Source organism: Diabrotica virgifera, chromosome 7 (genome assembly GCF_917563875.1).
Source record: "Diabrotica virgifera virgifera chromosome 7, PGI_DIABVI_V3a".
NCBI classification, from domain to species: Eukaryota; Metazoa; Arthropoda; class Insecta; order Coleoptera; family Chrysomelidae; genus Diabrotica; species Diabrotica virgifera.
The window spans coordinates 112,444,969-112,469,565 of NC_065449.1; the positions used below are offsets into that span (position 1 = coordinate 112,444,969).

Consider the following 24,597-nt stretch of genomic DNA (forward strand, 5'->3'; position numbering starts at 1 on the left):
TCAAGACAGGTCTCGAATTCATTCTTTTTACGACCAGTCGATAACTCTGAACTTATCCAAACAATCAATTGTATCAAAAGCAAATCATCCTGTAGTACTGATGGACTATCTATAAAAATTTTCTCTAATCTCACAGAAAATGTGTTGGAAATCCTCCTCTCACTAATTAATGATTCCTTCGAAAAAGGTAAATTTCCAGAGTGCCTAAAGACAGCCATTATTATTCCTCTTCATAAGGGTGGCGAAAAATCTGATGCCTGCAACTATAGACCTATTGCCTTACTACCGGTACTCTCCAAAATTATTGAGAGACTCATTAAAACTCGACTTATGTCCTTTATCGTTGATAACAACATTTTATCACAAAATCAGTTCGGCTTTCTAACAAATAAATGTACCACTGATGCCATGTTTTCTGTACTACACGAGGTTTACCAAGCACTAAACAATAATCTTTATACTGCCACTGTTTTCTGCGACTATGCCAAAGCTTTTGATTGTGTAAATCACGACATCTTGATTACAAAACTAAATTTCTATGGAATTCGAGGTATTTCTTTGAATTGGTTCCAATCCTACTTGAATAATCGGAAACAACTAGTTAGAGCAAATGATACTGACTCTAGTCTCAAAAACATCGTATGCGGAATACCACAAGGTTCAGTATTGGGTCCTATACTGTTCCTTATCTTTATTAATGACATCACTAATTTAAAAATCAATGGGAAAATTTTTCTTTTTGCTGATGATACCAGTATCACTTGGAGCAACTCAACTATTGCATCTCTTCATGAAACTATAACTTCGGATCTACTGACGATAAAGACCTGGTCTGACTCTAATTTACTCTCTTTTAATGTAAATAAAACAGTAGCATTATCCTATAAAGGAGCTCTTCAACCTTTGCCACTTCATAACAGCCAGATCAGTACCGTTGATTCTGTAAAATTTCTTGGTATTTTTTTAGACAGCAACCTCAAATGGTCACTTCATATCGATTCGTTAAGTAAGAAACTCGCCTCAGCTTGCTATGCAATACGATCTGTCTCAAGGGAACTCAATTTAGCATCTTCTAAAATAACATATTTTTCGTTGTTCGAGTCGCATCTTCGATATGGTCTTCCTTTTTGGGGTTCTAGTACAGCTGCTCAATTTGATGTCGTTTTTAGATTGCAAAAAAGAGCAATAAGATATTTGTTTGGCCTCAGAAGATCTACACATTGCAGAAGTTACTTCAGAGATCACGAAATTTTAACACTTCCATCTTTATATATTCTAGAAACGGTTTGTTTAATTCGTAAACACCTTCATGTCTTTCCATCAAGGCCCAATCATCTTTACTCCACCAGAAATTCAATCTTTGATATTTATTTACCGATTCCATCCACTGAGTTAGTAAAGAAATCTATATTATATTCCGCAAAGAAACTGTACAATCATCTTCCGTTACAACTTAAATCTGCAACATCTTTCCCTAAGTTCCGAAAAATGACAAAAGCCTATCTATCCAAAAGACCATATTATTCAATAGAAGAATTTTTTAATGAATAACTAAGAAAATTGGGTTCCATGCGCAGTAGCATAAACTTGTCAGTTCCTTATGTTGTACCTATTTTATTTTATTTGTTGTATGTTCAATTTGCAATTTATATATATTTTGCAATAAATTGTTTTTGTCTTGGCTTTTATATCTTATACTGTACATTATTGACGATTTATCTAATTTTAATAAATTGTAGTTGTTATTTGTTATTTATATTATGTTTTTCTTTTGACTGTATGTAAGCTTTGTCCATAAAATTGTAAAAATTTTCAATGACAATAAAGCATATTTCTATTCTATTCTATTCTATTCTAACGAAAATAAATAAACTAACTTTTGCGTCCAAAAACGAATATATGCCTCATGTGTGGTTATAGAACTTACAACGAGGAAAGATTATTGGTCTTGTGGAGAAAGTAATGTTCTCAGAGGGACATAGCTGTAGAGCTAGGCGTAATACAGGGCGTTCTGTCCAAAACCTATGCTAGGTAACAGGAACTAGGAAAGCTCAAAAATAAAGCAAGGAAAAGTCGCCAAAAGTAATAACTGCTCTCCACGATCGTTTAATTGTCCAGTCAGCGGGAAGACACCCAACCATTTCTCACCTGCAGCTCCAAAGGCAGCTTTTGGAAGCTACAGGTGTAACGGTTTCAGTTGAAACGATAAGAAGGAGAGTTCGTACCAAGAAGTATACGGCAGGAGACAGTTATGGGTTCTCGAGTTATCCAGGCAGCACAAGATTGATCGACTAAATTGGTGTCTTCATCCCCAAAACTGGAACATTGGGAATTGACAAAATGTGCTATTTTCAAAAAAAGTCAGGATTTGTGTAAAATCAAATGATCCACGAAATCGTGTACTTAGAGGTCGAGGAAGACAAACAAGAACGAAAACTGTGAGATCTGTTCACAAATATACAAATGAAAGTGTAATGTTCTGGAGAGGAATTGTGATCCGTAAAAGAACTCCTTTAATTTTCATCCAATCAACTTTAACTGCTCACAGGTATGTTGATAACCTGTAGTCAGGCTCTGGAGAGGTGAAACAGGATAAAATTTAATTTTATTGCATGATAATGGACCTCTACATACCACTACAGTGACTACATACATCATTGAAGCAGAAGGTATCTCTTGTTTGGAGTGGCCTGCTTGCTCACCCGAGCTTAATCCTATAGAGTATTTGTGGGATATGCTTAAAAGAAAAATTAGAGCTCGCCGGGATAATCCAAAAAAACACCGCACGGCTAGTACAAGCTGCTCTTAAAGGATGGAGCAACTTACCACAACAAAATGTTGATAATTTAATTAGAAGCGTGCCCACGCAAACTGAAGCTTGCATAAGGACTAGAGGTGATAACACTGGCTACCACAATAAAATCAATTGAAACATTATTCGTTTTACATTGAAGTTTTGTATGCTATCGACTTTAAAACAACTACTTTCAATTTGTTTGTTAAATACTTTATTGTTTTATTTAATTGTTATGTATTTGTTATCAAATTGCTTTAAAATAAATACTGTTTGACTTCGTTTTTTAAATTCTCACGAAATGGTGAGAAATATCAGATGATTCCATATAAGTTTGGGTGTGTGTATGTCTGAGATATTCCAATTTTCTGATTTTGATTATATTTAAGACTTCCATTTCTTGATTCACCTTTCTCATGATCTCTTTTTTGTGACGTATTCTGTGTAGAGTTGATCATTGTTCCAATATATGCATATTGGTCTACTCGTTCGACATTGGTTCCGTTTATGAGGAGATTTTCATTATTTCTTTGAGTTTTAGATATTCTCATAAATTTTGTCTTCTTGATGTTTATTGTTAGACCGTATTCTTGGCTACACACCGATATTCTGTTCACCAGTCTCCGAAGATGTTCAATATTTTCGGCTAAGATGACAGTGATATCCGCATAACTAATGTTAATGATTTTGGATTAGTAAAGCAAAATAATAGAAAATGCCGAAAAAATGTGTCCCCCTTAATCAAAAATAGAGGTGTTGCTTGGTTTTTCAATAATATTGTCGCAGTTTCTAATAATGTCTCTTGTTCGTTTTCGTTCGGCCATTCTGTATAGACACATGGACACTGAATATAGGTAAATATTATCACATAACTGAAGAGTAGTTGAAAAAAAAACTGAAGGACTGGAGAGAACCGATGAAGGAATGGACGTGTTATGAAGTAGGTACTGTCGCACAGATAAATCTTCACTTTACCAACAAATGGAGAATTTTAGAGGGTAGATTTTTTTAATAACTATGAATAACCTACTAGCTTCCTACTCTACGATTTCTATGTTGCTGGTAGTAATCAACAGAAGCAAAATAACTAATATTTTAAATTATATTTGATACTTTTATTGGTAAAGAATACATAGATTTTAAAATTTTACCAACTTGTCTAAAATTTGATAACACATAAGACAATAATGGATTTAATTAAACACTAATCCATAAAACACACTTTACTCATTTTCCTCTCCAGTTCTTATTCACATAATTAATTGGAAAAATGAGTTAAGCCCGGCTCTAAATCTGAGCAAAAATCTCGTGTAATAACCAGTGTTTTATTTTTGTTGTGAAATATTGTAATTTGTGGCATTAATTTTCGTTATATACTAGATTTTGGTAATATAGCAATAGAGAACTTGTACATTTTTGTTTTATTGCATACATAATATTGTTCAGTTTCGTTTAAAAATTAGATTTCCAAAATTTCACGCCCCAAAACCTCATAATAACTTAGAAGTACAAACTTGAAATCTTCTGTGTATTTAAATCATTTCAAACGATCGAATAAGCGCGCGAACTCTTGTGACGTCATATCATACTATTTTGTAATGACATTTCTCCTGTCTTATAAAATTATATACCATCTTGTTTACACTGGAGTTTAATACGGTGTTTGAAGAGATATTCTCCTTTTCATGAACATTTTTCAGTGCGTCACAAATTATAGAAAAAAAGGTAAGTCCGTGATAATACACATTTATGACATTTATTCTAACGTGACATTTTAGTTAAATCTGACAGTTGTCAAATTTTATTTTCAATTTGGAATAAAACCAAATCAATTGTGTCTATTGCATTTATAAAATGGTATTTTCTTTCATTTGTATAGTCTTATAAATTGTACAGATTATATTGATAATATTATTATTTTATTTAATAAATAATTCTTTTTTGATTATGGCGCCATCTATCGACAACTAGAATAATCACCGAACTAGAATAATTACCGAAGTATTCCCAGACGTGCCTTTTTTTCTGTCACATACAATTTAATGCGTTAGAGAGAAATCGAAAAACTGTGACGCACTGAAAGATGATCATGAGAAAAAGAATAGTATTGAATTATGTGTGTGTTTATTATGGAAAATAAAAGTAAATACTATAAGTGTTGTTTAGTACCATTGTGTTAAAGTACAACCATTAAAACCTCCAATTGAATAATTATTAGATATACAGTCGGTAAGAAATGGCGTTTAATAAAATAGTTGAATGCATGTTGAAAGGACATTAAAGACATTTTAGTTCATTTTCAAGGTCTTCCTGTATGTGAAAATAACTTTAATGTAGCTACAGTTGAGTCCGGGAATCTTTACCCGTGCGTCATCATTTAAAGCATACGAAATAAGTCGATGATAAGTCGGAAATTGAAATTTACTAAACGCAACAGCAAGTCACTTACTGTCACTTGCTGTTGCGTTTAGTAAATTTCAATTTCCGACTTATCCTTATCATCTACTTATTTCGTATGCTTCAAATGATGACGCACGGGTAAAGATTCCCGGACTTAACTGTATTTAATGTCTGTTGTCTGGTTTAATAGTTTTTTTTAATAAACTGTTACAAGTAATAAACTGTAATAAACAAGTGTATTATGAACAAAAAGAACATATAACTTTTGGTATATTTTGGTAGATGTACAGCTGGTTCAAAAAAAACTGATGCGACTCTTAAGCGTATTTTGTAGAAAATTGAGCAGTGTACTTTCTTCTTCTTCTTCTTTTTGTTTTTGGTCTCGCTGCAAGGCAATTACCAGCACGATTTATAGGCGATCTTGATGTAGTCTGGCTCTAAGCCATATCAAAATCGCTGACTATGTTCTTGTAAAAAGCTTTTTATGAGGTGTGATATCATGAATATGAGTTTAATTATATTTAATATATTATATTTTGAAGGATAAATACTTATTATTTACATACTGTCACTGTCACTGCCAAATCTTAAAATGTGTCAGATAACTTCAACCTCAAAAATTGACTGTTTAATTGTTTATTTGTCTGTCATAATAAATATAATATAATGTCAGATCAATCATACACTGCTCAAAATGATCAAATCTTACTAAGAGTCGTATCAGTTTTTTTAGGAACCAGCTGTACATTATAGATTGAAGGATATTTACCTATGCAATATTTTTCTGGAACTGTTAATTATATGTTAATAATCTTACTATAAAATTAAAATAAACTAATCATTATAATGAAGATGTATGTTCATAATGGTTAAGTTATCACACTGCCCCTTAGAAAAACCCACTTCGGTCATTTTTTAAAAATTGTCTTAACAAAAACACTAAAATTTTATGAAATATAGATATAGTTCACAGCAACTATCTAAAGATTTTTAAAACTGATATACACCATACAATGATTACAACAAGTAAACGAATATCAAACGTAATGAATTAATGGCGCGGACTTCCAACATTATAATATGCCGTCACGACCAATGAGGGCGCGTTTTGGGCTGGCTGTTATAATTTGAATTTTCTCTCGATTTTAGTCGTCTTTAGGGGCTAAATGAAAGACAAAAACAACTTTTTTTCTTTGATATAGTTTTATGTTCTGTTATGATTTATAGCATTTTTTTTCGAATTTAAAACGTTATGCAGGTTTACTATTATCTGATTATTTGTTAAAAATTGATAGGTACTGTGTCAGTACTGATCTACAGCCCAGTCATCTGTTCGATACAAGGGAAGGATCGCGTGACCTACTTTTAATTTTTATTTATTTTTCCTTTACTGAAATCCATTATTGTAGTATGTCTTATTTTATATAAATATAGATATAATAAACACTATTGTAACATAATTTATTAGCAAAGGGACGCCATAAGGGGCTAAAAAGAAAGTGCAGGTAAATCAGTGCATAGAAGGGAAAAGGAAGAATGTTATGTAGTGATACTTACAACAACAGGTTCAGCACTTTGTGCCCCAGCCTTTGCAAAAAAAAAAACAAAGAAAATTTTGAAAGATTTTAATATATTTAATTTATTATAAACCATATTTGTTATAGTTTATTTTTTGTATATTCAAGAGACCTAGTTCATTCAGTTAAATAAATTGATTTATAACATTCAATTTCGTCTAATAAAAATATTGTAGATGTTTACCTACAATACATTGTGCTAAATTTGATAGGATTCAGATATATTCCGTAAAAAGTACCTACTAGTATTTTTGCTACAGGTAATTTTTTATAGTTTTATAATAAAGTCTTTGAAAACAATAAAGTTGGAATTATTGAAAAAAAAATACATAACCATTTAAAAAAATTCATTTTGTTATTTTAGAGTAATGACGCACCCGGTATATTTTTAAGTTACTTATAAAGATACCTTGATTTATTCAAAACTTTTTTTGTAAATCCGGAATCAAGTTAAGTTACTGTTTGTACACACGTATACTCTGGGCTAATTAGCAAAATACAGGGAAAAGTTATTTACTAGCAATTTTGTTGCTGGAATCGAATCTTATGATTGTATATATTAATAATATAGGTATGCAAAGTCTGCAAATAGTGTGCTACTTTTTTTATAAACAAAATCTACAATACACATAAACAAAATCTACAATATACAAGCTCCTCCGTACAATCCCCTGTAAATCCACCGCTCGAATAATCAACAGCATGCTAGTCGATCGAACGATGCAAGTGGTCATGGGATCAGACATCAGCACCCCAAGGAAACTGAAGAATGGACTGCCACAGGGGTCTGTCCTGGCTTCTCTTCTCTTTAGCCTATACATCTCTGATATACCAGAAACCAGATCAAGGAAGTTTGGTTACGCCGATGACTGGGTCCTTGCAACAAGGTGTAAGTTATTTGAAGAAACAGAAGAAATCCTCACGGCGGACTTACACATAGTGGGAAAATATTTCCGTAAATGGAGGCTCCAACCAAACGCTACGAAAACAGAGCTTTCCAGTTTCCACCTAAATAACACGTTTGCAGGAAGAATACTCAATATTCAGTTCGAAAACATCACACTCGCCTACAATAAAACACCAAAGTACCTTGGGGTGACTCTTGACAGAACCCTATCATTCAAGGAACATCTGACAAAAACAGCGGAAAAACTTAAATCCAGAAACAACATCATCCAGAAGCTGTGCGGTACAACATGGGGAGCATCGGCTTCCACCTTGCGATCATCTGCCCTGGGCCTAGTCTTCGTAACTGCGGAATACTGCTCTTCAGCATGGCTTAACAGCCCACATATACACAAAGTAGATGCCCAATTGAATAATACAATGAGAATTATTGCTGGAGTTATCAAATCCACCCCTACACAATGGCTCCCAGTACTGAGCCACATTCCACCACCCAAACTACGACGCATACACGCACTCACTAGTGAGTACAGAAAGATAGTAGATAATGAAAACCTGCCAATCCATCAAGATATAGATGCCGCCAACGGTAACCGTCTACGCTCCAGACGACCACCAATAAAAACAGCAAAGATGGCTGTGGAAAATGAGATCAATTTAACGACAACATGGACTCGAGCATGGATGGAACAACAAAATAGCAACTTACCCTGCATCACACAAAAACCACCAGGCTTTGACTTACCACGCAACACATGGTCTATGCTGAACCGCATCAGAACCCAACACGGCAGATGTGGTTACATGATGCACAAATGGGATAAACGACCATCCCCACTCTGTGACTGTGGACAACTATAAACCATCTATCACATCACAGAACAGTGTCCCACAAGATCATATCATGGCAGGTCAGAGGATTTCCTGATGGCGACTCCAGAGTCGATAGACTATGTAAATGTAAGTTAAATGTACGTTTGTGAACCTATGTATTGTCTTATACAAAATATATGTAAATGTAAATGTGTCAGGTGCCATACGCTAAATAAAATAAATATAAACAAAATGGCGCCCGAAAATCGTGTTTTTTTCAATTTTTGCTCTATAACTTCAAAGATTTCAACTTTACACCAAAAACACTCAAATAAAAATTCACCACAATTAAATTCTGCATAGAGACGTAATTTTCCCGACTTACTACGACGAAAATTTTCCCCGGAAAATGCGGATTTTTCCAACAAAATATTTAATTTTCAACTATAATTTTAGATAAGTAATCTCCTCAGCAATATTTTAAAATTATAAACAATTTTTTGGCTTATAAACAAATAGCATATCTCGGGAAATATTAAATTAAATTAAATCATGATAACGGTATTCCAAAACAAGTGGCAGGGCGCTTCTTTTAATAGAAATAACGTTTAATCGTGATAAGTGATTCCTGAGATACAACCCGTCAAAGTTGACCGGCATTTACGGCGAAGATATAAACAATAGGATCATCATTTTTAAACCATCACCTTTTTATTTCGGACCTCTTTCTCCACACCAATTTTAATATCTTTAAAATACTCATAACATAAATTATTATAATAAAAACTATCGATCTTACGAGTGAAAATTGCCAAAAATAGCAAAATTCCAATCAAAAATTAGGTTGGAGAAAATGTAATCTCAAAGTTCAAAATCGGTATACGTTAAAAAAATGCATTTTCTCGGCTTCCCATGGAGCAATTTTCTTCATTCTTTTTTTGGTCCAAAGTAACTCGAGTAGAGCCATCTAACTAATGCATTATTAAGTGTCAAACTTGCTTTTGTTTTGTTATAATAGATTAATTTATTTACAAGAAAAGGAAACTGCATATTTTTCCAGTTGTAGACTTTTTTTTAGATAAACTTACTACAAGTGTACCTTTTAACGTTAAAAACCTAAAATATTCTCATTTGAAAGCTGTATAATTATTTAAACAATCTTTATTTAAACAAATTAAAAAAGTTTGTTATAATAAATAAATTAGTTTATTATAACAAAACAAAAGCAAGTTTGACACTTAATAATGCGTTAGTTAGATGGCTCTACTTAAGTTACTTGGGAAGAAAAAAAGAATGAAGAAAACTGCTCCATGGGAAGCCGAGAAACTGCATTTTTTTAACGTATACCGATTTTGAACTTTGAAAATTACATTTTCTCCAACTTAATTTTTGATTGGAATTTTGCTATTTTTGTCAATTGTCACTCGTAATATCGATAGTTTTTATTATAATAATATATGTTATGAGTATTTTAAAGATATGAAAATTGGTGTGGAGAAAGAGGACCGAAAAAAAATGATGATCCTATTGTTTATATCTTTACCGTAAATGCCGGTCAACTTTGACGGGTTGTATCTCAGGAACCAGTCATCACAATTAAACGTTCTTTCTTTTAAAAGAAGTGCCCTGCCGCTTTTTTTTTAATACCGTTATCATGATTTAATTTAATTTAATATTTCCCGAAATATTCTATTTGTTTATAGGCCAAAAAATTGTTTATAATTTTGAAATATTCCTGAGGCCGCTTAAATAGTCCAATTTCAATTCTGTAAAGTACATTAGATAGGTACAGTGTCTTTTTATACAAAAATCATAGCTATTATTATGTATCGTAATTATTGTGGTTATTATAGCGACCGTAAATTTTTAATTACCAATTCAATTGTTGCTAAACTGTTCATTCAATTTCCATCGGCTTCTGGAATTGTAATCTTTACGAAAACAGCTTTTATATTACCAAGTTATTTAATTATTGATAAACAATTACTTATCTAAAATTTTAGTTGAAAACTAAAGATGTTGTTGGAAGAAACCGCATTTTCCTGGAAAATTTGGAAAACCGCAAATTTTTGGAGTTATAGAGCAAAAATTGAAAAAACACGATTTTCGGGCGCCATTTTGTTTATAAAAAAAGTAGCACACTATCTGCGGACTTTGCATACCTATATTATTAATATATACAATCATAAGATTCGATTCCCGCAATAAAATTGCTGGTAAATAACTTTTCCCAAAAATGGCCTATTCTCCGACAATCTGCCCAGACTATTGTTTGTTTTTTAACCAAGAGAAGTGATTCAAATTTACCGCGCCGTAGTGCTTGTTTCTAATTGGTCCAACCGCAGGCAAGTTTACTCCACTGTTATTAAATTTTGACACTAATGACATTTATGAAATTTTGGCCCTTCAGTCATTTTATAGGTTAATTTAGTATATCGACGATTTTTTGTGTTTTCTGCATTATTCCTTTAATTTTTAGATTTTTAGTCTAAAAATATATAAAAGCAGTTGTTTTTAGAACTCTTTAGCGATGTGTTAGTATAATATAATATGTACGGATTATCATCGAAAGCTGATAAGATCAACGAAAAAAGAAGATGAATTTGGTGACTTTTCTAGTAACTTTCTTGGGTGTGAATCTGTCTTTTTAGTTTACTCCTCTTGGTTAAAAAATCAACTATAGTATAATAAAATACTAATTCAAGAAAAGTATGTCAAAAATTATTGGTACCTAATCATAATTTTCCAGTTTATGAAACAACGAATTTCCAAAAGAACAGTTGTATCTACTAACTAAGACAGTGGTCATTATTGATTTATTTATTTCATGCAATAAACAAGTTCTCAGAAGAAAATGTAAACAACTGATCTAAATTTGACTCGAACCAACTAGACTTTTATAAACCATATATTTTGATACAGTTTTTTAGTTTTCATTATTTAAGTATGTGTCTAATATTGACATTTATAAATTTTTGTATTTTTTGATAAATAATTACTTCTTTTGTAAATTTATGTAATTCTATAATTAAATATTTTATGACCACTCTGTTTCTATCACTGAACAGAGAATTTAATAAGCTTTCAAATGAGCTGGCACATAACCCCTTCGAGTCCTCATTCCTTGAGCCCTTGCATGGGGTGGTGACAGTTGGTAACACTCTAAATGTTTAAATGTTGTTAGCTTGCTGTCTCCATTGGCTGCCATCCTGTGAAATTTTTCCACCACAGTCGTCATTGGGTCTGCCCATCGTATTGAAGATATTCCTCTTGGTCTTGCCTTCTACCTTTCCTTCTACTACGAATAGTTCTTCTGGCTATGTGGCCAAAGTAATTTAGATATACTCGTTTACTTTTTTTAATAGCCTGACTTTATATGAATCTCTTCCAGAATTGACAGGTTATTCTGCGTTCTGTCGTATATTTACTGAATCGAAAACCTATGTGTAATTTACAAAACAGAGCATTCTGTCTGATGTTCAATATCTGCTCACGAGCTTTAACAAATCATCGATTACGTCATCTCGCCTAGATAGAGAATATCATTAGTATGATATATACAGGGTGGCGCATTAGTGCGAAGAAGTTCAATTACACGTTTGTCATAAGAGACACGTAAAAAAGTTATTTAGTAAAAGTTGGGGCACAGATAGGACCACAATCTAAAGATGTTTTAAAATATACAGGGCCACCCGTATTGACAGGATGACACAAACTTATGTTTTTTTTTAATGGAACACCCTCTATAATTTTACATTTTTGACTTCTCCTCGATGATCTTCTTCTTTCTTAAAATATAGGGTTTTTTAATAATATACTAGGTAGTTTAAAAGATAATTACGTTTTTTTGTTAATTTCGTAGCAACCTTCACACCCTGTAGAATTTTAGTGATTTGACATCAAAATTTCTATTTATGTTCAAAGTACTTTTAATATTGTTCTACTATTGTTCAAAATTATTAATATAGCGAAATGTTTAATTTTAGTATACAGGGTTGGTCGAAACTTGGAATGAGTATTTTCTGAGTTTTCTTAAATAGAACACCCTGTATTTTAGTATTGTAGCGAAATGATATTTTATGGTACTTTTTTTTATTTCTTAAGCATTCCCTACACTACACCTAAGTGAATGTGATATTGAATACCTAATTTGTGAATTATCTGTGATTCTTTAAGCCAAACATCAATTGCAACAAAAATTACGTGAAATTTTATTAGGTGACCGTGAAAATATTCAATCAAAAATAATGTTTCCATATTAATCCAGACTGATCCTTAACTTATTAATATTGGATGAGGTATCAAAATACCTACGTAGCGTGGTTAAGATTTTTGGTGCTTAAAATATTAATAAAAACATACAATATTCCACCTAGTTGGCTATGACACTAAATTTGCTTAAACATTTGACATTATACTATTTTTATAGTTCCATATATTTGCTTTCTTACGACAACCAAGAAGAGAAACTTTTGAAAGTTTACTAGAACGGTTTCAACGAACTGGACACTTAGATTACGAGAAATCTGATCGATCAAAAGCTATTATAAATGAATTAAATGCATTAAATGTAATCCTCAGTACCACTGAGGATCTGCATATTAGTACGACCGTTCTCACAGTTTAAGCGCCGGACTCCACTTGTGATTTGTAGTCGCGCGATTGTTTTGTCGCGAAAATTGAAGACATTGTTTCAAATACAAGTCAATCTATTTGCGACTAAATAATCGTGGATTGACTTGTATTTGAAACAATGTGTTCAATCTTCGCGACAAAACAATCGCGCGACTACAAAATTGCAAGTGGAGTCCGGCGCTAAGTGTCTAATCTGTTAAAGCCGTTTTAGTGTACTTTTAAAAGTTTCTCTTCTTGGTTCTCGTCTATCAGGTAATTGCTGATGATAAACTCGCACTACTAGTAGCACATTTTTTTTTGTTTTACCTACTTTTCTAGCACAAAAACCATATTAATCAGTTCCTCATTAGAAAAATCCATATTAGTAATGGAAACAAAGTAACTGGAGCTATAAAAATAGTATAATGTCAAGTGTTTAGGCAAATTTAGTGTCATAGCCAACTAATAGGTAGAATATTGTATGGTTTTATTAATATTTTACGCACCAACAATTTTAACTACGTATGTATTTTGATATCTTATCCAATATTAATAAATTAACGATTAGTCTAGATTAATATGTATTTTTTTTGAAAAATGATTTTTGATTGAATATTTTCACGGCCACCTAATAAAATTTCACCTAATTATTGTTGCAATTAATGTTTGGCTTAAAGAATCACGAATAACTCACATACTAAAGGTATAGGGAGAAAGGTATAGGTATAGGGAGAAATATGAAAGTACTATAAAATATCATTTTACTAGAATACTAAAATAAAGGGTGTGCCATTTAAGAAAGCTCAGAAACTACTCATTCCAAGTCTCGGCCAACCATGTATACTAAAATTAAACATTTGTCTATATTAATAATTTTGAACAATAGTGATCATTATCAACCCGTACGCGTCTACTGCTGGACATAGGTCTCCCTCAGCTCTTTTCATCTGTCAATGTATTGTGCGGATTGAATCCAGTTACCGATAATATGCTTCAGATCGTCGGCCCATCTGGTTGGTGGGCGTCCTCTGCTCCGTAGTGCTTCTTCTCGTGGCCTCCACTCGACAATACGTTTTGTCCATCGGTTGTCTGACAAAAATATACAGGGCGTTTCATTAAAAAAAACATAAGCTTGTGTCACCCTGTATATTTGAAAATATTTTTAAATTATGATCCTATTTGTGCCCCAACTTTTATGTAAATAACTTCGAATCTCTTATGACAAACGAGTAATTGGATTTCCTCGCACTAATGCCCCACCCTGTATACCAAAAAATCATAATTTCAAAATCAAAATCGACCTGTTTGGGAATTTGTTTCTAAAGTCGACTATTCTCGAAGAAATTAATTTATTTCATAATTTTGCCTCTCACTCTATATATTGAAGAACATACATAACTATTATCTTCTTGAATTATTAAACTACGTAATTAAAATCGATATCCACCAGTTTTTAAATATTGATTAGAATGTAATTTTGCACACAAATACACTAATATGGTAGTAATTGAAAAAGATTTTCATTTTAACTCTAATGTATAATGTACTGATTAAATAACTTACCAATGGTTCATTGCTCTTAACTAACTGAACAATTTTAATAGTTTCTTCATCTTCTTCAGTGTCTCGAGGTATCTCCGGAAGATGAGGGTAATAATCTTTTTGAGCTACTGAGTCGTGTGAGTAGAGCAAACCCTGAAATGTTAAAAAAGTATTATTAGCTATTACCATTAAAGTATGTTTCCGGTAACGGTTGACATAGTGATATTAACAAATCTTCAAGAAAAATCTCTGAATCAATAAATAATTGATGTTAAATTCTATCTAAAGCCCTTTTTATATCCGTTTTGTATAAATGCGTTTCTTCTAACTTCTATTTTTCTCTGTCCATTACGATTTTCATCCCTTTTGGACCGGTACGTCTCTTTAAATAATCCACGAGGAAAAAATTTCCTGTAGTTGGCTGTATACCATTTATTACAAAAAATCATGAAATCCTTTATAAAAGGTATATTTGTTAAAATTCCTATACATGGCTACATCATAAAACAAACAGAACTAGTTTTCAATCGGGACCGATCATCATCAGTGTTTTCCTAAAATGTGTATAACCTGATAAAATGATGTAAAGTATTTAAAATTTGACTACGATTTTAAATTCGATTCTCTTTAAATGATTTTCCCACCTCATATGTCGTTATGGTGGTTTTTGGGGTGTTTTACCCTAGTCAAGGGGTTGCTCAGCAAAGATACGCTGGTTCATCCATTAATACTTTATTGTTCGCTAAATACCATGAATTGTACCCAGCTGAGGCCGACAATGACTACATTCTGTTCTAAACGGTAGCAAACTTAGTTGAAACTCTCCCCGTAATCTGACCGACTAATTATAAATAATGATCTCGTGTTATTTTGTATATAGTCGGTTCGCTAAACTCAGACACAACTGGCTAGTGATTTTAGTAAGTAATTTTACCAATTTGCTAAAATTGGCACAAAAATAATTACTAAATAGTTAATAATTACTAAATAGTTAGTAATTTTGCCAATTTTGGCAAAATTCGCAAAAAACAAAAAAAAGACCTACTAAAATCACTATCCAGTTCTGTCTGAGTTTAGCGAACCGACCATATCTATTTTTATATATGCGTGTTTGATTATATTTTCACTTTCAATTCACTTTTGCAAGTATGATATAATACGATTCTGCTGAATCGGCGAGATTTCTTTGTGTCACCAAAATGCGTGTACCACAGATACTTGTAATACAATACATATCGTATTAAATATAAATCGTTTAATTAATCTTTGTTAAAAAGGATTTTTTTAAAGTTTGTGAATACTGAGTTAAATCCCGTTACATCGTCTTTCTTTGGACCGTTTTGATTCCCAGGGTCTCCAGTACAGCACTTGTTTGTTCCATCTATCGTTCTTCTGTCTGACGTTAGTGCCTGCTAACTTTCATTTTATATCCGTTGCCTTTTCTATGGCATCTTTCGCCCTCGGAACAGTCCCTATCGACTCGTTACCTTTTCTGGCTTTCAAGCTGTAACGATAGCATCGCAAGCTCTTGCTGCTAGCTTGCCATCGCTCTGTACGCCACACTTCCATCGTTACCTACCACTTCCAATCGATGCGCGTTCGAGATAGTGTACCGGAAGGATATAAAACGACGTCCGCCACGATAGAGAACCGAGTTCTACTACGGTACTGATCTGGGGGAACTCCACCGAGCCATTGGGCATTGACTTAAGGTCAACTTAGTATTGATCTAGAAAGAGCATCCGAATAAGGTCTTTGAGGATTGATGTGAGGCCAAACCGTTCCGTCAGCGACCAAGTATTGATTGGTTCACTATTATTATTGGTTCATTGTTCAAGTTATTAATTGGAACTGGTCATTCTACACAAAAGTGCCGGTCTAGGACGTTTCATCGCCGCTAGTTCATCGCCGCCAGTTCATCGCCGCCAGTTCATCGCCGGCCGATTCATCTCCGGCCGATTCATCGCCAGTTAATTAATCGCTAACTGATTTATTTCCAAATTTCCGACCAATTTTCTACAGTCACATTTATTGTTTATTTTTAATATTAATTAGGAATTCTAGGAAATGACCTAACCTGACACTACATAAATTTGAACATATATATTTCTACAAGGCCATTTATTAACACCACAAATTTAATACTATTTAGTATCAAATTTAGGGGAAGTAGAAATAGAACAGTAAATTAATATAATATAGTTATTTTCCTAACTAGTGCGGAAAGTGATACTTTCACGCACGAAACTGCTGTTGACCCGAACGACGCGATAGCGGAGTTCGGGCAAGCAGTCGAACACAAATTAATTCTTTCAATTGGTCAATTGGTCAAAACCAAACTTTTAATATAATGGGTTACCACAACGACGATATTGGTTTCCATGACAACGATTCAAAACCACTGTAATTGTCTACTGATCTGACTTTTAAATATTATGTCAAAATAATTTTATTTCATCGAATTATTGCGCTAATTTCATTAAAACATGAACACAATAAGATAAATTTGAAATAAATTAGTAAATAAAATCTAAATATTAGTTTATTGCATGTATTATACTATATTATAATGCCATATTACAAGGTATTTTACTATTCCGCACGCTGTGCGGGAAAATTTACTTTCACGCACGCCGTGCGGGAAAGTGCAACTTTCGGAAACGAAATGCGTGCAGGAAAGTGGCTCTTTTAGCACGGCCGTAGAAAAATATTTTTTATCTTTTTAATTGTCATAAGTTTTGAACTGAATTTAACGTCGTGTCGTGTCATCTCCCATAATACAAAATCAGCTGAATAACTGGCGATGAAACGGACGGCGATGAAATGGACTGGCGATGAACTGGCGGCGATGAACCGGTGGCGATGAACCGGCGGCGATGAAACGTTCCATTCCGCAAAAGTACTAATAAACAAGTACAGATTCTTGGTAATCGATGATTTCCGTTTTTCCCTTAACCAAGGGAGGGTTAAGGGAAAGCCTGGGGGTAAGAGTGATTAACTTTTTGCATCTTTTTTGGGGTTTCAAAATTTACATTTTTAGCAAAATTCAGCTTGTTCGTGTCTGATGAATGATCTGAGATCAGATCTCTAAAGGCGAATTTAGACTATTCACTTTAGATGTACACTGTGGATGATTCATCTGCAATGAAAGGTATAAACATACTCTTTATCTACATTTCATCCAAGATGCACATCCAAAGTAAACAGTGAACAAAGTAGAAGGTGTTCCTACTTTTGATGAAATGGTTGGATGATTCTTCCATAATGAACCACTAGTGTAAAGTGTAAACTTGTTTTTTTTTGGTATTTTTGTCATAAATTTATATTTTGATACCTACGTAAAATGACTTTTCAGTGGAAAGATGAACATATATTTCTAGAAATATATCGTAATCATGAGTGGCTGTGGAATAATAAATCTGAGAACTACCATAAAATAAATATTTTTTGTGAAAATACAATCCGGTCCCTACTAAATCTGGATTAAATATAGGCGACAAAAAAAATAATAAATACTATCCACACTCGCTATTATTATTATTGAGTTAGCAAAAATTGGGAAGTCAGAAAAGAGTGAAGCAGAAAGCGCTGATGTTTATAAATACTCTTCGTTTATTGTGGTTGAAAGAGGCAAACTCCCCGATTTTTTCTAATTTTCGACATTCTTCTAGTAATGCTTTACTTATTAACTCCACACCAGGACTATTCGCCATTTTGAAAAGACTGTGAAATGAATTCCGTCAGTGAAAATGTAAATTGCTGACCTTTTCAATCTACACTTTCAATATTCATCTATCATCCGCAGTGTACATGTAAAGTGAATAAGTCTAAATTCGCCTTAACGACTGGACTAATAGCGTACTCTTGTAAGATTCTCAGTGATCTAGGTATTATGAACGCACTTACTTAAAAAATTAACTTTCTAAGTGTAACCATACAAATTACTTACCTGTATATGAGGCTTCTGTAATAAATAAAACAACTCTTTGCAGTCTTCGGACATGTATGGCTTTCTGACCAATTCTTCAAGAACATCGGTGAGGATGTCCATCGATGTTGATAGCATCGGAAAGAACTTGTCACTAGCGCCATTGCTAATTATTTTGTTATGAACATTAACTAAAGCATGAAGTTCTTTCGATTGTAACAAAGTGCTAAGAAATCCCAATTCCTCGTCGGTCGAAGGGAGGTTGCTGGCGTGTTGAAGCGAGTTGAGGAGGCGAGTCAGTGCTAAAATAAAATAATAATCATACTATTAACTTTTATGGTTTAATTGTCATAAACTTTTTGTTTATTAAAGCAAAGTTGCCGCATCCACCAACAGGTTATTAGTGGCGTTACTCAGTAAACAAAGCTAAACGATAAGTTGAGATTTGGTAAAAAATATTGATTGGCCCTAAAAGTAATTTAATAAGTTTTTTATTGAAATTTTTTTAATAGAGTTGGTAGAGCGTTTGGTAGATTATTTATTGAACGTTCTCTTTGGTATTTTGGACACTTAATTATTAACAAATGGATGACTCTAAGAGGCGTAGTACACAGGTCGCACAAGGGGCGTTCACTACCCAAAAGTAGGAATGAGTGTGTGTGATCTTAGCGCTCGTATATATGAGGTCGGTTTGCCAGCGGTTGACGCTGCTGTTAGCCGACTTTGTACCGTACACATGGCAGCGTTTGACTGGCGGTCCCATTTCTCCTCTACTTACAACCATCGCGGTTTCAAGCCGTTGAGCGGTTGCATGTGTACGATACGTTGCGGTTGCATTTGTTCCTTGGTAGCTTGAACCGCGGCGTTTGGGTTTTTCAGGTAAACCGCGACGTCGACGTTGGCAAACCGCTCTCATGTGGATGAGCTGTTAGTGTGTCCTACATGTAGGCGCGTTACCGCGCCGACGTGTGGGCCGTTTATATAAACGGCATAAACGTTTTTAATAACCGTTTGAATAAACCTTGTACTAGCACTAGTTCTCCACTGTTGTGTATCAAGTTTTAGCAATCTTGTTTTAGATTGCGATAGAAACCATTAGAGCTGCCACTGAGCAATCACTTTTTGTTTCAAAAACGTTTTGAGATCTTTGGATACAATCTCGGGCAGTAATTCAGATTCCGCACACTTGTTGTTGCATCACGAGCACTTCTGTCTGCCTCTTCATTTCCGATAATATCAATATGCGATGGGATCCATATAAATTTAGGAGTTGTTTTGTTCTCTTGGACAATTTGTAGTCCAGTTTTTATTAGCTTCTCTACAGGATGTTTGGGATACAAATGCTTCATTGCAAGAAGTGAGCTGAGGGTGAGTTGGTAAGTAACAGATTTTGAAATATTTGAGAGGTTTTCATGTTTACGGCGCAGTAGCAGGAGCGTCATTTGGAATTTTGATAGGGGGGGGGGCAAGCATTATATATTATACAATACATTTATATGCAAACATAATACAAAATTGATCTATTTTTTGTAAATTTCAGTAATTTTCAAGGTCAGGGGGGGGGCAAATGCCCCCCCTGCCCCCTATCAAATGACGCCCCTGAGTAGAGAGCAAACAGTTCAGCAGTAAAAACACTTGAACTAGGCGGTAGTTTAAATTGGAAAGTAGATGTTGGACAAATGCACAACCAACGCCACCATTAGATTTAGAAGCATTGATGAAGATGTTTATGCAGTTAAGGTAGTCTGTAGTCACTCTCTCGTTTAGTAGGTCTCATATGTTTTTTATTAGTAAGGTGTTGGTGTATTTTTTGGAGAACTTCATTAAAGAGGTGTTGCAATTAGGGATACCTATTAACCACGTAGTCGGATGTTATAACCCGGGAGGTAGTGTCAAATTTGACCGGAGCATTTTAGCATGGCTGTTTTTTATTTAGTTAGGTATTCCAAAGCTTATTAACAGATGATGTGTCAGATGGACCGAAACCGGGGCTATTAGACAAGAAAAGATAAAATATGAAAGTAGATGGAAAAACCCTACAACCAATATGTCAAATATTTATCTCCGTGACTTATATCCATAATGGCCTGGTGGTCTTGGCTCCTAGCTTTCACATTTTGATTTGAAAAATAATTGTATTTATAATTCCACGTTTTTATTATTTATACAACAATTATTTTTCAAATCAAAATGTCAATTTTAAAAACAAAAAAGGTTTCCGACGCCGGGAATCGAACCCGACTCGCCTGGGTAAAAGCCAGGAGCCAGGACCACTATAGTCCGTCCCACCTTGACTTAACAGTATAGTGAATATAGGCAATGTAGTCCTTATGGGAGTTTTTAGCGCGGTGATGCCGAAATTATCAAAAATATTTTGTAATCAAACATTAGAGAGATTAAATTAAAACTGTTTTAGAAAGGCAATCTACAATTTTATAATTCATATGCGTAATAACTACAGTATTTCAAATAAACTTAAACGCATACGAATCCTAAAATTGTAAATTGTCTTTCTAAAACAGTTTTAATTTAATCTCTCTAATGTTTGATTACAAATTCTTTTTGATAAAATCGGCATCACCGCGCTAAAAACTCTCATAAGGACTGCATTGCTTATGTTCCCTATTGGGACCGTGCAAGTTCGGAAAAGCGACACCTGGTTTCATAGCTCGGCAACTTTTTTCGCACTTTTAATTATATTGGCCAATCATATTGGTCCTGGTTGCTGGATAATTGTCAAGGCCGTAGCCCAAAAAACTTATTAGAAGAAAAAGTAAGATTTAGGTTATGTTATTAAAAGGTAAACAATTGCATTGTACTAAATAAAATTAGTTATTAAAATGCAGTACTGCAAACAAAATACAATTAATTAAATATACTTTTATATAATAATTGCATATCATATTAATATTGTGAGCAACATATACTTTTTCTTCTTCAATGACAGTAGGTATGAAATATACGTCAATTTGACAATATGAATTATTTAAGAAAGTTGCAAGATTTCTCCGCTATTCGCGTATCCCCTCCAAGTACTTGCACACCGCGAATACTGTAAAGTCAAGGTGGGACGGACTATAGACTATTATGGATGTAAGTTACGGAGATAAATATTTGACATATAAGTTGTAGGATTTTCCCATCTACTTTCATATTTTATCTTTTTTTGCCGAAAAGCCCCGGTTTTGGGCCAGCTGACATCATTTGTTAATAAGCTTTGGAATACATACATAACTAAATAAAAACAACAGCCATGCTAAAATGCCCCGGTCTGACACTATCTCCCGGGCTATTACAGTGAAATACGTCTGGGATTGTTACGTCAAATTTATTCAAAATTGATCTTACTCATATGTAATAATGTTTTCCGGTACGAGGTCTATTAGAGAAATGGTCGAGGTTATTTTCAGAAAATGTATTTTCGAAAAGTGATAGTGGATGATGCTTATTGGCAGTCTTGGTTTTGGTTGCAGATATATAAACTATTTAACCGTAATTGGTTTAGGATCTGATTAGTGCTTTATACAGAAGAAGCAGTATAGAGAAGTCGGACCCCCAGAGCGATTTGATAAGGTTTTAAGCAAATTGAGTACTAGACCAGGGCGCATCTTCAAAAATATTAGTACATTTGGATGTTGAGAGGTGACTCATATTTTTTTGCAGAAATTGCTTGAAAATAACTCATATAATAATATTTGAGTTATCCTCCCACTCAAAAAGGTCCGGAACATTGTTTAAATAATCAAAATGTCAAAAAATTAAGGAAAAATTCGATTTTTTTCTTGGTTTATTGATTATAACTTTAAAAGTATTCATTTTCGAGAAAAGTTGTACCGACATAAAAGTTTCGTAATTAAATTTCCTACACTATAGGATTAACTGAAAATTTTAAAAATTGTCACCCTTGTTGCAAAATAACAATAACTTCGAAAAAAAACATAAAAAAACAAGTATTGGCATTTTACGTTTTTCAATCATTTATGCTACACTTAGGACCTTCATATTTTACCCAGAAAAACTTTATGAGATGTTAAAACGATACTGTAAATTTTATTAAGATCGGTTTAATAGGTTGTGCAAAATAAATTTTGCAACCAGCTTTCGCAAAAAAAATCATTTTTTCAAAATGTTGCAGCACTGAAAATAAAGCAGACAGCAAGTTGAATTTTTTTTACGTATAAAAGAACACTGTACCTTTCATTTGCAATTTGCAAAATTAAAATCGGTTAACTATCACGGCGTCAGGATTTTTTAAATAAACATAAATTCTTGGTGCTACGCGCAGGACAGCGGATACGTTCGCTCTGATTGGGCATTCCAATGACCTTTGATAATGATTGATAAATTTTAATTTTCAGTACATTTTGAAATAAATAAATAAATTTGTTTATTGCAAAATAAAAACACATACTCTGTCCTTTGAAATAATACTTTTTTAGCAAAAACTTTCTTTGCTCATATATTTTAACTTATTAGAAAATAAAAGTGTTATTTTTAAACATATGCAATTGTGTAAACAATTTTTCACAAACCATAAACAAATTAGTTTGATTTTTGTGCAATTAAAATATGAACATACAATAAAATATAGAGCAAGAAAATAATATATTAGATAAAGATTGGAAGAACTTTTGGTGGAAATCAACTTGTGTGAATCGAACACCGCTGTCCTGCGCGTAGCACCAAAAATTAATGTTTATTTAAAAAAATTCTTGACGTCGTGGTAGTTAACCGATTTTAATTTTGTATATTGCAAATGAAAGGTACAGTATTCTTCTATTTGTAAAAAAAAATTAACTTGCTATCTGCTTTATTTTCAGTCCTGAAACATTTTGAAAAAATGAATTTTTTTTGCGAAATCTGGATTGCAAAATTTAGTTCGAATAAATTTATTTCGTTTAAAAAAAACGAATAAAAAAATCGAATTTTTCCTTCATTTTTGAGTGGGAGGATAACTCAATTATTATTATATGGGATAATTCCAAGCAATTTCTGCAAAAAAATTAGAGTCACCTCTCAACGTCCATCTCAAAACAGATCCGCCCTGGACTATACCTACAACCAAAGCTTTTGATCCAACCACTGGCAACCACATACAGAGGAATTTCACGGATTTTCGAGGAGACTGACGCTGTTTTAACGATAAATTACTAGTGCTTGAAATGATTGGGACAAATCATAAAATTTAACATATAATATCCGCAATACCTTAAAGCAAAACTTCTAGGCGTCCTACCTATAATAACATATACGGATACCAAACTTAAACAGTGACAGGATGGAAATTGGATAAATTAGCGAAGACCCACGCAGCGATGGAAAGGCGAATGTTGCGAATAGGCTTGCAGGACAGAAAACATAACGACTGGATACGTAAGTAATGTTACGAAGATGAAATATTACAGGAAAGCAAGAGCCATAAAGTGTAAATTTGCATGCCATAAGGCAGAAGGACGATAGATGTAATAAAAAGTGCTGCACAGGAGATCTTGGAAATCAAAACTACCCAAAGTAAGACTACATAATTAGGTGGGCTGATGACTTAATGAGACATATCAGATGTAAGATGGAGACGAGACATGTAAGATAAGATGGATGAAAATCGCATTGGACAGGGAAAAATGGAACTCATAGAGGAAGTTATCCTATATCCTGACTTGGATATAAAAAGTGCTTCAGATAATTATCTCTTTAAGCATACCAATGTCAAGCCCTTTTACAGGCTTAGCGTCTGCTCCGCCGTCTTCTTTTGTCCGTCTCTCGGTCTCTCTTAATTTAACTCTAACGATCTTAACATATATGCTCTCATTCTGGCATTAATTGGTGATACCCCTAGACTTCTCCTAATATACCATCCTTATTTGTGTCCAATACGCACAAAAAATTTCGTGTGAAGTAGCTGGTCTGTATAATAAGAAAAACACATACTCTAGTAGATAATACAGGAAAAATTATTAAATATTCCATCATCAGCCAAATTTCAAGAATTCCACTGGAACAGACAACATCCTAGCTGAACTCTT

General features: G+C 33.4%; 1 protein-coding gene across 3 annotated transcripts in view; it reads right to left on the reverse strand.

The window, feature by feature from the left end:
• Positions 1-24,597, reverse strand: part of LOC114324565 (MAGUK p55 subfamily member 7) — a 109,402-nt gene that overhangs the window by 48,363 nt on the left and 36,442 nt on the right. For 2 of the 3 annotated variants that reach the window (XM_028272430.2, XM_050657179.1), the window contains 2 exons: positions 18,596-18,876; positions 14,668-14,799 (listed from right to left, as the gene is read on the reverse strand). In XM_028272430.2, coding sequence (XP_028128231.1) covers positions 14,668-14,799; positions 18,596-18,876 — 413 coding nt within the window. Of the gene's footprint in view, positions 1-6,751; positions 6,782-14,667; positions 14,800-18,595; positions 18,877-24,597 lie in introns of all 3 variants that reach the window. The other variant, XM_028272429.2, reaches the window with a different exon arrangement.